General features: G+C 41.0%; 1 protein-coding gene across 9 annotated transcripts in view; it reads right to left on the reverse strand.

Annotated features, from left to right (window-relative positions):
- CHL1 (cell adhesion molecule L1 like) overlaps nucleotides 1–13,038 on the reverse strand; it is a 139,710-nt gene that overhangs the window by 23,241 nt on the left and 103,431 nt on the right. For all 9 annotated transcript variants that reach the window (XM_054076721.1, XM_054076718.1, XM_054076722.1 and 6 more), the window contains 8 exons: nucleotides 9,795–9,926; nucleotides 9,070–9,207; nucleotides 8,281–8,392; nucleotides 7,552–7,718; nucleotides 5,392–5,557; nucleotides 4,089–4,213; nucleotides 1,291–1,392; nucleotides 883–1,080 (listed from right to left, as the gene is read on the reverse strand). In XM_054076721.1, coding sequence (XP_053932696.1) covers nucleotides 883–1,080; nucleotides 1,291–1,392; nucleotides 4,089–4,213; nucleotides 5,392–5,557; nucleotides 7,552–7,718; nucleotides 8,281–8,392; nucleotides 9,070–9,207; nucleotides 9,795–9,926 — 1,140 coding nt within the window. The remainder of the gene's footprint in view (nucleotides 1–882; nucleotides 1,081–1,290; nucleotides 1,393–4,088; nucleotides 4,214–5,391; nucleotides 5,558–7,551; nucleotides 7,719–8,280; nucleotides 8,393–9,069; nucleotides 9,208–9,794; nucleotides 9,927–13,038) is intronic.

Raw genomic sequence — 13,038 nt, forward strand, 5'->3', positions numbered from 1 at the left:
AAAGGCGATGATGTTAGTTTGTATATCCTGGGGTTTATTTGCATTTATTTAAATGAAAAAAAAAACAGATGCAAATAACTTTTCTTGGACTGGTATTGCTGAAAGCAAAAGACACCTAGACAAAAAACAGTCATGAGACTAATTACTTGGATCAATAAAGCTGCTATGACCAAAAAAACCCGTTGTTTTTGCAGTTTTGATTCCCAAGTGCCCTTATGGGTTGGAGCCACCAGCTAACATGAAGTTGTGACTTTTGGATTTCAAAGCACCAGATGTAGGGCAATTAAGAAGAAGAGATTTTTCTCCCTATGGGGATTAGTAAACAGAAGGTATATCATTAGTGCAACGTACACAGCTGAAAAGCTGAAGAAGGACCTGAAATTAAAGTAAAGGGGAAAATAAAGAAAGAGAAAATGCCAGAGAATGCAAATGGTATGCTGAACAGTTGGTCTCCAAAATGACTTTCAGGGACACAACATTTTCTGTCACAGTGAGAAATGCACAGTTAATGGAGATTTTTGACAAGCTTAGTGCTGCTGAAAGGCTCCCCAGAAACCTCAAAGAAACTCTCCAGCAACTGCTTGTACTTAAAGGGTTGCAACAGGCTTTAAAGCTGCAAAATCAGCTGAACCTAAGAAAGCTGTATGCTGTCAGTACCCTGGTAGGGAACACCTTGCTAACCACAGCAGCGTAGACTCAAAGCAAAGCCTCAAGGTGTAGACTCCTCACTTTGGCATGCCTGGGCTGCCACTGAGCAGCAAAAGCAGCACAAGTGACCCTTCTTTACGCCCCTCTGAAACATAGGAAGGCATTGTCATTCCCCCAACACCGCCCCCCCCAAAAAAAAGTTCAATATTCAGAAAACTAGATGGCAGTGTTTACCAGCTGGAGGTGTTGCATAGCGCAGTGATGGTTTACTAGGCTGGCTCCTTCCCACAGCATTCACAGATACAACACGAAACTGGTAATTGATATACGGGGCCAGTGACAAAAGGACGGTGGTGTCATTCCCCGAGGCTCGGGTTAGCTCTTGCCACGTCCCTGGCTCCCACCGGTTCTCTTCAAACTCTATAATTGACTCTAGGGACGAAAAGAAATGAAATAAAAGAAAAAAGGCAGAGCCTGTATAAGCAGATTATAAATAGCAAGGATGGAAATGAACTTACAACAAATTAACTGTCATAATAAAACCGATTAAGTATGGCTGTGAGCACAGTTTGTTTCTCCTAACAGCCATGACGTGCCACAATGCTAAACAGTGCAAGATGATGCTACTAAAATCCCTCATACCATTAACAGGGCTGTTATGACTAGCCCCAGCTCTCCAGGAGAGCCGAACACTTCTGTTCTGATTTTCTGAAAGCTGAAGATCTTCTGGTGGATCAGGAACATCTGGAAAATAATGAAGAAGTGTCAGGAGAACAACAAGCTATTTCTGTTTGTCCTGGCATTTTCCAAAGGACTGGAACAGCAAGTTCAGTGAAGAAAGTGATTACAAAATAGACAAAATTAGCCAAGTGGGAATTGCTTTTAAAGATCCTTTTTATTACAGAAAACCAAGCTGAACATTCTTGTCCTGCTTTCTCCCTTTTAAATGCAATATCCCTTCCTGAGTTCATTTCCATCTACTCTTATTACTGTGCTTGCAGCAACAGATTTTTTTTTTTGCAAATCAACAACGAGATCTATTTAATCATTAATAGGTATTGACACTGCTTTTAGGAGAAAGTTATATTAGCATCACTTGGATTTACTCTGGTGCAAACCAGAGTAGTAGAAGGTGACTCAGCTCTGACAGTTATCGAACTTGGCCTTTTAGAGTTTAAGGATAAGATTCATTATTCCAGCCATGGGGACCTATATTAAAAGGAAACAAGAAAATTCATTACCTGCCAGTTCAACTAATGCTGTCCAGAGAATGCATCAGTCAGAGCTGGTGGTGGTTGGTATGATAACTGCACTGCACCTCTCAAGGACAAGAGTGGGACTATGTGAGCCCTGAGCACAAGACTACGCGCTGCTGCTGTCAGAGCTCACTTTTCAGGGATACTTAACCAGGGCTGGGGTGGGTTCTTGAAAATCTGCAAACCAGCACCATTAAAATAGGCTGCTGCCTCTCACAGTCCTCGGAGACAGCAAGGGGGGGACATCTCTGCAACACCACTCAGTCTCTCACCAGCTTCAGGGGCAGAAGAGGTGATCTGTGGCATCGGTTGTTTGCCAGACTGCCTGTAATTGACTGAATGCTTCCATATTTAGGTGATTCAGACTGACAGATGTTTATCTTCCATATGGCTTGTTTTGACAATTTGCAGTCTGATTGCATTGGATTAGTTTGGTAACTGAAATGTACAGAGCCTGATTTAAAAGAGTAATTTCTCACTGCAGGGGGCTGATAGGGGCCCTCATCCTTCCAAACTCGCACATATACACTCTCCCTCTTTGAACACAGGGCCAGTGTTTCAAAATCTAGAAAATCTACAGACCAATGAAATGAGATCGCACAGCTTCAGGTCTTTGACCTCCTTCTGACCTGATGTTGGAACAGCTTGCCCAGGGAAGTTGTGGATGCCACATCCCTGGAAGTGTTCAAGGCCAGGCTGGATGGGGCTTTAAAAGGTTATATTTGGGCTGAGGCTTTTTTTTGTTTTAAGTTTTCTTTGTATGTATTTCCCCTGTTTGTGTTGTACTTGGGAAAAATCAAGAAAGCACAATTTAATCTACAGGCATTTTGCTGTTCTATTCTTGGAGCATATCTGGCATTAAAATTCAGTGTACTAACTTAAAGACGTCAATGGTGTATCTTAAAGATACTCACCCCTCTGCTCATTCATTAATTATAAAACAAAATACTTAGAAGAAATCTGAATATTTCCTTTGCTTTCGGTTGCCCATATTCCGATGTCTCCACCTGTGTCATATTTAGTTCTTTAGCGATCTTATGAGTCTTTCATTGCAAAAGGAGACTGAATTTTTCATTTGAAAAAGAACAGACATTGTTAACCCACCAAGATTCTTCTTATATGAAACGAATAAGGAAAAAATAGCACAACACTGTTGTGCAAATCACCTTTTTCAAAAGGAATAAAGTGCTTCATGAAATTTTCATAAATAATGTAACAAATAGTCTACAAACATTTTCAATTATACAGCACTAAAAAACACAATGACATAAATAATGTGCATAGTATCTTCTTAATTTACTATTTACTGAAAATACAATTAATTTAAAGCACATGAAAACATCTTGATGTTCAGACTGTCTTAATTCATGTTGCAACAGCTACCAGAAATAAATAAAAAAGTAAAACTAAGCCGAATTTCATGAAATTAAAATTATGCTAACTTGTCCGCATCTTGATAATTGGCTTAACAGCATCTTAATAATTGGCTGATGCCCTTAGGTACATGTGTAAAGGACTGCACATCACTCTACAAGTTCACTCCATTAATTTCAAATGATCCTTCGGGAAAGGAAGCAGGTTATAAGGATGTTCACAAGATCCAGACTCTATGGTCAAGATATTTCTCTGCTATGAACTTGCTGTTTGCCACTGGACAATAATTTATGCTCAGATTCACAGAGATGATTAATCCTTTCAAGTGCTTAACTTTCACTGATCTTCAGATGGACATCTGAACACTGACCTTCCATCTTTCTTCTTAAAAACATAGTTCAAATGGTAATTCATGTGCAAATGTCTAGTAGAGTGAGGTGAAGGACTGACCAAGGATTTCAAAGCAGAAGCAAACCCATTCCTAATATGTTATTACATCTTCCAGCCTGGGCAAGCCCTTACAGCCACTGTGGGCTACTCCTGAACTGAAAAAAAGAAAGGCTTCCTCATCTTCCGTATAACAAAGGGCGATTAAATATAAATGAAATGCTTGTGTCAGCGTTCCCACTCCAGGAGATACAAGGATAGCACAACTGAGGTTAATAGGTGAGAGATACATTGCACCCACATAAAATTGGGTTATTGAGATTCTGTGACTGAAATGGGCCAAAGAAACAAATAAGCAAAAGTGCTGCGCTGGAACTGTATACTGCACAGAGCTGCTTGCACAGCAGGAAAATATCCTCTTACCAAGAACAACTAACTGAGATTTGGCTGTGACGCTGTCGAGGGAAGTGCTAGCCACACAGGTGTAAAATCCTTGATCCTCCAGTGTCACGCTTGATATGAACAGTGTATCCCTGTCCAGAATTATCCTACGGGGCAAAAAAATAAGAAGTTAATACAAATAAAGAAAAGAAAAATCTGTGAGATAAGCTTATGGCAGATGGAAATCTTTGTTCTCTGAAAATCTGCTCAGAAAATAACTTGGTAACAGGACATTTTGAATAACATAATTGCATGTTAGGACTATTATTTTAAAATGTAATTGTAGTTGAATTATACACTGTGCTGCAGGCTATTATTTGTATTTTGTAGCAATTTATCCACCATGGTTGGAAGCTGGCATGTCTCTCCTAGTCTGAAAAGAGCCACATCGATATGTATCAGCTGAGTGTCTGAAACAGGATTTTGGCACATTATTAATGAGGCAAATACATGGGCTTTGTGTCCAAATTTTTGAAAGGGGTGAGTAAAAGTGAGCATGCCCATCCCACTTGTGCAATGTCCAATGGACCAGGGGAAGCTGGCATTATCCCAGGCCTCTGGGCTCTGTTACAGACAGGGCATTTGCTTGGCGCTATTTCCCATACTACGTGGCCTCAGCAGGATCATCAACCTTTCCAGCACGGCAATATTTAGGAAACCATCTCTCTTCTGTGGTAATTAATAAAGACATTGGATTGCCCAATGTGGGATCCTTCATACAGAATAAAAGCTGAGCTCCTCCCCTTAAGGTCAACAGAAACACAAGAGTAAAGCAAATTCAGCCTGCACTTGCAAGTCCTAAACTCATATGTAGGAAAAACTCACAGTTTTTAATGTGTATGATTTTAGGAAGGATTCTAGAAATCTGCTTTATGTTCATTTTAACATTACAATGACATGCTTTGAACAAACAGGTGTAGAACACAGGAGAATAGCAGTTCCTCTGAAGTGGAGAAAAAACAACCCAAAATCCCCAGTTCACTACGCTGTCGCTAGGGTTATATTTCTTGGTTGAACTAACATTTACGCAATATTCACCTGTGATGGTGTGAGAGTTAATAAAAAAAGAAAAAAAAATAATTTGCCAGACATGGTTCAAATCTCACACAAATACATTTATATTTATATAAAATGCAGATCTATTCACATATTGGATGAAGAATTTTTGCAGACGTAAATTTGCATTTCAAGCTATTAAGTCTCAGGTTTATTAAAACTCATGGTCCAGCACCATATAGCACTTCTTAGCTGAGATCAAGGAAATTCTTGCTTCTTCCCTGCTTACCTGCCATCTTCCGTGCTGTTGACTGGCAGCTCATCACCATCTTTCCTCCAGGACAGTTTAAAACTGTGTTTCAAGTGTGAATCATACTCAGACTGACATTTTAATAAAACCGAATGAGATCTCAACACTCGAGGGTTCTTTGGAGTAACAACAAGTTTTGTAGCATCTGATTGATCACAGGAAAACACTTTAATTAGGAGAAAGAGACTGTAACATCAAATTTACACCAAGCATTTAATATATAAAAATTAACCTTGGCAACAACGGTCACGTCTTTTTTTGTTATATATAAACACCTTTAAAGAGAAAGATAGTTGGTTTTAAAATAGATATTTCCCAGGATTTAATTTTCTATCTTGAAATTTTCTTTTCTTCACATACTCTCTTCCAAAGAGCTCCAAGGGAGAAAAAAAAAAGTAAAAACAAGTCCCAGGTGAAAAACCTTGTTAGCAGACTGACACAAAATGGATGATAAAATAAACTTCAATATGATTTTTATGTCTAATTGCCATTTGAAATAGGTTTTGGCAACGATCCAACAAAAATTACAAGCTTATTAAAATCAAGTGAGAAAAAAATATTGCGATCAAGTTTGTTCTTTTAATTGACTCTCATCTGAATGCAGAAACAGATGAATAAGTAAGAAGAAAGCACTTGGTTAAATTCCTTTATACAGTGAAACGTTGCTCTGCAAGAATTTCATTGTACATTTTCATGTTTATTATCCCTGTAAAATTTACAAAGGAAAGGTAGTGGGTGGAAAGAGAACACAAAACGAGTAGGTTTATTCTCAAGTTTGTCACAGCAGACTTGCATCTGAGAGTCATTTTGAGGACTCTGCTAACTGAGTAGTTACAGTTTTCATATTGGCAAGCCCTAACCCCTAAGTAAACCTGCGTGCAACCCACTAACCAACCCGTGCGCTCAACAGGAGATATTCACTGCCATCACCCTGCCAGGTGAAAACCAAATCAACCAAATAAATCCCTTAGAACAGAATGAGAGCACAATGTGTGTATCTGAAATTTATAAGCAAAGGCATTTCGGGGTTTTTTTTTTCCCTCTATTCGCAAATATTTGTCAAGAGATAAGGCCCACTGCAAAGCCCTCAAATCAGTAGCATCCCCTAACTCAAGCTGCTGCAACGTTTGCTGCTCACTGCAGATATCAATTGAGTTTGGGATGTACCTTCTTACCAACAGATGGGAATTAGCTTTAGGGAAGGAGGAAGCCCACGGCTCAGGAGATGCAGGGACCCTGTCTGGCTCAGCGAGGGCAGGGCTCCGGGCTCCTGAGGGCTGACCAAAAGCCTACTCTGAATGTAACAAGGTTGATGGCAAGAAGGAGGGAAAATGCTTTCAAGGTCATAAAGTTAATAGCACTGGAATGTAAACAGCAAGGTTTTAGTGGCTTATGCAGCTTCTAGAAGTGTCAAGAAGAAAGTAAGTATCATGTGTGAGCATGCAGAAATCACACAGAAAAACTAAGACAAGACTAACTGCTACATCTCCAACATAAGAAGGATATGGAACTGTTGGAATAGGTCCAGAGGAGGGCCATGAAGATGATCAGAGGGCTGGAGCACCTCCCATATGAGGACGGGCTGAGAGAGGTGGGGTTGATCAGCATGGAAAAAGGAAGGCTGCAGGGAGACCTTATAGTGACCTTCCAGTACCTGAAGGAGGTGTAAAAGAAAGCTGGGGAGGAACATGGGCATGTAGTGATGAGGGGGAATGGCTTTATATTGGAAGGAGGAAGAATTAGATTAGACATTAGGAAGAAATTCTTCAGGATGAGCGTGGTGAGGCACTGGCACGGGTTGCCCAGGGAAGTTGTGGATGCCCCATCCCTGGAGGTGTTCAAGACCAGGTTGGATCGGGTGGGAGGTGTCCCTGACCATGGCACAAGGGTTGGAACTGGATGATAAGGGTTGGAACTGGATGATCTTTAAGGTGGCTTCCAATCCAAACCATTATATTATTCTATGATATAGATGAGACCTGTGGCAATTTTAGGTCTTAGTACACAGAGGATTTACAGCCTCACAGAATATATCTGCACCTTGGACTGAATAATTACTAAGTACTTATTTAATAAAATGTTAAAATACAAAACCTCAGTAGATGTCAAATTTCTTTCTATTCGTAAGTGAAGCATTACCTCTTATATCCAGATTAGCAGTGATTGCTCTTTTTCCAACAGAGTTTGAAGCCCAGCAAGCGTACGACCCTGCATCTTCTTTCTTTGTTTCTTTGATCTCTAGGGTGCCATTCTTATTCAGCTCATAGCGTAATGTTGAAAGTGGCTCTACGCTGTCATCCTTAGTCCTAAAGAGGATAATAACAGTTACAGGTTATTTCTAGGGCTGCAGGAACTGCTATTTCATGGTTTGCAGATACTGCAGGGGACATAGGAATTTTGGGACCTGGTCTTAGATGTGCCACTGAGGGACCAACTCAATATTACCAAGTCACTTTACCCACATAAAGGCAAATCGTAAAGGGAAACAAGACTCCTGCAAACCAAACCCAGACTGACAATATCTAGCAAGGTCTTTAAACTAGTCTGGCTGAGTCTTTCTAGCTGTCATCTGCAATTTTATTGCACCTGTCACATGCTATGACAATCCTGCGATTTTCAACCACACGGAACCATTTCCAAGTAAATATGCTCTGCAAGTCATCAGGCTTCCACCTCAATAATGTGTCCAAATATAAAAAGTTGCTAATATAAAGCTAAGGCAGATAAAGCTGTAGCAGGATTTGGCTATATACAGCACAACTAGTTTTAATGAATATCCCAGCTCCTGTACCACTGGAACATTTTTCAGTGTTTGGGGAGCCTGGATTAACTTGTTTCGTGTGAAAAGACAAGTTCTCAGTGGCTTACCATCTAACATCCGCTGCAGGTGAGGCAAAAATTTCACAGTGCAGGAAGGCACTGTAACCCACAACTGTGGCATAGTTTTCACCATCGGAGGTCAATATTAAGGGAGCAATATCTGCAAAAGAGAATGGAAAATGAGCAGAACTACATTTCAGAACTGGGAATACAAATATTGTCCTTGCATTATCCCCTTTCCCAGCAAAAGTCAAATGCTTAGCCACTTAATGGGAATTTCATTGCCTTTTGGAAGTTGTTGCATTGAGCAACTGAGCTCCCATAAGCTTCACTGACAAAGATAACGGTGCTTGACCGCTGATGTGTCAGACCGTGAAACCTTAATGTGTTCCAGGAGAGAAAATAAGAACCCTGTTCTGCTTCCTCTAGGGACCTCTTCTATTAAATAAATTCCCATCACTCTCTTTCTTCAAAGAACAGGCTGAGGATCACAACTGAAATTAAAGATTAACAATACACTTAATAATTCAAAAAGAGAGGTTGTGGTCACAATTCAGCCCACAGTGGTTTCAGTAAATTTGAATTCCAAATGTTCTGAGATTAACTACAAGCATGTTTTTTATGAAAGCTTGTAAGCGCTTATGCTAAGCATATAATACTGCCTACGATAAGGATTGCTGCATTAGCTTAAGCGATGCTCTTCTTAAAATCTAGGGCCAACGCAGAGTACAATGACACAGTTACAATCCCCAAGCTGTTTGAAGCATTCAATCAGCAAAATAGGACTTTTCCGTTAGATCTTTTCTCATGAAAAAGAAAGGCTGGGAGGGTACTCACTGAGGACGTTCACATTGGCACTAGCAAGGATGGTGCCGTGCTTGTTGCTGGCCTCGCACTGGTACACAGCACTGTCCTGAAGCTGAAGGTTGGTAAGGCTGATCTCTCTGGCGGAGATTCTCCCTCTGAATGTCCTACCTGGAAAGACCCAGACCGTGTCAGGAGATGGAGAAAACATCGTGACTGTGGAGTTCACAGTCTCACCTCACTGCTTGAAAGTCAAAGGCAAGGCACATCTTCAGCAAACCAGGACCTCGCTCAACAGCTGGAGAGCAAGTTGCAAAACACTGCTTTTGCCAGTAGTTCTGTGGCCTAAGAAAAAGTGTTCTAAATCACCGATTTCCAGTAAAATCCCCACCCAGCCTTTTTAAAATGGTAGGAACAATACTGCTACACCAGGGCCTGTGCTTACTCAGAAGCACAAAGCAAAACTGGGAGCATAAGCTATGCCAGATCTCCAAAAGACAGGAGTGTTACAGGGTGAGGCAGAGGCAGTAGCTCATGGGTACTACTACAGCACAGCCCTGCAGCTTTCACCCCTTCTCTATCAAAGATCTCATTTAAACATTACCTTTATTAAGTAAATAAATATTAACTCATGTCTAAATAGCTGACAAATCAGATACCACTCAAAGCATTTGGATTTGTGTGTTTCCTCTAACTGGCTGCAACACAGGAACATCCCACCCAACCATCATCTGAAGAGCTCTGGACCTTGCACTTACTGTCGATGGGCATCCCGTTTAGCTTCCACTGAATGGTTGGCTCCGGGTTGCCAATAGCTTCACACAACAGGACAAGATTTGTTCCAATGCTGTAAACACCACCTTGGGGCTCTTTTATCCACCGAGGAGGCTCTGTATTGAGGGGACATAGCAGGTATTAAGTACTACAGTGAGGAAAGTCCAGCTTTGCTATTACTATGGTCTTCCAGGAGATGGCAAACGCTGCCAATAGTTCCCAGCCAGCTGCTAGCAGCCTATTGTGCAGCTGTACTGTATTTCTTGCAAACTGATGTTAGAAAAGGTAAAATTAGCATAAGCACAGATTCATTTCTGTCCTTCAGACTTTGTGACCTGTCAGTGTCAGGGAGAGAGTGTCGGGAGTGGGCAGTGTTTATCCAAGCGAAAAACAAATGCAAATAGCAAGCAAGAAGCTGGGGAAGGAGGTAAATCTGAACGGGTCAGCATCATAAGGACCCTCAGACATGAGACTGTGGTCTGTGGAATGAAGTGAGACTATTCCAGCAGCAAAACCAAGATGCAAATATCCATTCAGCTCAAATCCTCCTCACTAGGCACAAGTGGCTTCCGCTGACTTGCTCAAGAGCAGTCAGAGGGCAGAGCACAGCGATGCAGGAGGAGTGCACAGCTCCAAGACAGCGTGCAGCACCTTCATCTGCTCATCTACGTGTGCCAGTGACTTGTGATTTCTGACATTCTGTTTTTTCATCATGTATTCAGATGAGAGGCTGATCTGTAACATATTTAGGAATGATGAAACGCTCTCTCACCACTGGAGATGAGAGAACCATCAACCTGAGCAGCAATTGAGAAAGGTTGCCCACAGGGTGGTGGTAGAGGAGCAGCAGTGTACTGACGCATTCCCTGGGCTCTCCTTTTTCCCAGCGCTGCCGGCTACACTGAGGTAGCTCAGGTGAAACCCTCTCTGCTGTAGAGCAGACCCTGAGCATCAGGTGTCCAAACCTCTTTGGAAAAACACAACCATAAGGAAGGGAAGGGAATAAAGGCAGGCATAAAAAGTATCAATCTGATGAATGCTTTGTTCTCTACAGACTGAATGCAGGTCTCTGAGCCTGCCTACCCTTTGATTCAATACACAGCTTTGAATTCATCATTATCCCTCCTTGAGAAGCAACAAACTTCCAGATTTTAATTCCAGACCTGACACTACTAAGTAGATCACTGACCTCTTTCCCTATTTGAAATAGATGATTTAGTGTATGGGAAACTTTAGGATTCATTAGTTAATGCTCACAAAATGCTTTGAAGATTAACAGAGCTGTTGCCTGATAATACCTCTCCAGCTGTTATCAGTGTGATATACTAAAGCAAAGTATCATTGCTCATGTTCACACTGATACATTATCAAAACCCACCCCTGAAGTGTGATACAGAAGAGCTTCCACACAAAGCCCACTGCTCCAGAGTACAGCACCTGTGAAGCAACAGCCAAAGGCTGAAGTAAAATTCAAGACAACAGAGCTTATCTAAAATTATAATATCTTCATATTTCCTTCACAGAGCACAGATTTCTCCTACTGCCTTCCTCAAGTAGTGCTGGTAGCTTTCCCATAGTGCAGCCTCTGATGCAACCACACCTGATATGCTTCCTTGTGTTTGGCTCCAGGAAAATAAACTCTAAGCAGCAGAACATTTTGGATTTGCAGATCTTTCTTCCTTCTCTCTCTCTCATATATGTTATGGTTTCACCAACAAAAGACAGGTCAAAGGCATGGAGGTGAAAAAGCTTGTAAGAGTTCTGGTTATTATTTTTGGTTTAGGGCTTTTTATCCCTCTAGGTCTGCCATAAACACAGGATATTTGAGACAAGATATTTCTTCATATTGGAGGAGGCGAGACACCAAGCACAGAGTGAATACAAACCACCCAATGAATGCCATCCTATTTTCACCTGCACATACACTCTGGAAGTGAGCTGTAGATATATCATGCCACTGCTTTCCTTTCTCAGCATGGGAATTGCTGTGTTTGCCCCAGGAAATGTAATTTCACAGAAAGGCTGAAGATTCTATTTTCTGTGTGGCAGATACGTCACACTACTTATAAGTATATAAGAATAACGAAATATACACGTACTTTTTAGCAACTACAAAAAACAGTGGTTGGACAGTCAAACAGTTAATCTGCATGAGCAATATGATATGGCAAATATTTCACTGCATAATATATTCTTGGTAAGAGCTATGCATGCGGAGCTCCTGGTGAAAAGGTTTATGTCTTTATGGAAATATAATGACAAGTACAAAAATAGAAGGTATCTAAAACAGGCATCTAGTCCATCTTCCTGCAACAAAGCAGTACCATCTACCCCTAAAATACCCCTGATAGAGCCAAACCTTCCTGTGCTGTTTAGAACTAGATCAAATTTTCAATGTCTAACCAACTTCTTCCTTATTGCAATTTAAGTCTATTGTATCTTGCATTACCCCTAGGGAACAAAGAGAGCAATTCGTTACTGTCCATTGTGAAGAAATTTTGGTGCATCTGATGGCTGCTATGGATTCTCCAGATTCATTGTATGCCAAATCAAACATATCTATAATTTTTTTTCTTCAAATGCCATGTTTTTGAGCTCCGTAACTACCCTTGCTGCTTTCTTCTGAACTGGCTTGAGTTAATCCCAGCCTTGATGAAGAGCACAATGTAAAACTGGTTATATTATAAAAAGCCCATCAGTTCTCAGTGGTCTCCCTTAGAACACCACTTTTCTTTATACTCTCCAGGAAGACTTTTGTGTTTTCGGCAAGACTATTTCCAAGTAGAGTTCAGCTCGCGATCCAGTACATCCTCCAGACTAGTCTAACTAGACATTTTCCATTCTGTGCTTATGAAGCCAATTAGTCCTGCCAGAGGAGAACTGCTTTGCACTTGTGCTTACTGAAGCCCATCCTTTTTATTCCAGACCATTTTCCCAATTTGTCAAGACCATTTCAAATTCTCCTCACGTCTTCCCAAGGTGGGGAAGGGTAATCCATCCCACTCTGGGGGCATCATCTGCAGCTTCAGATGCATTTACCACCTTGGGGTCATCCCAGATGAAGCAGTTTTCCAGTGAAACACAGAACTACAGTTTGAGTGTGATTGATACAACCAGCCATGCTTCTGCTTCACATTAGTTTCACCTATTTTATTGTTCTCTAGCTGAGTAATGAAAATATTACAAGACAACTGCAAAAGCCCTTAGCTACTATATCATTACTATAAT

Source organism: Cuculus canorus, chromosome 11, assembly GCF_017976375.1.
Source record: "Cuculus canorus isolate bCucCan1 chromosome 11, bCucCan1.pri, whole genome shotgun sequence".
In the NCBI taxonomy this organism is placed as follows: domain Eukaryota; kingdom Metazoa; phylum Chordata; class Aves; order Cuculiformes; family Cuculidae; genus Cuculus; species Cuculus canorus.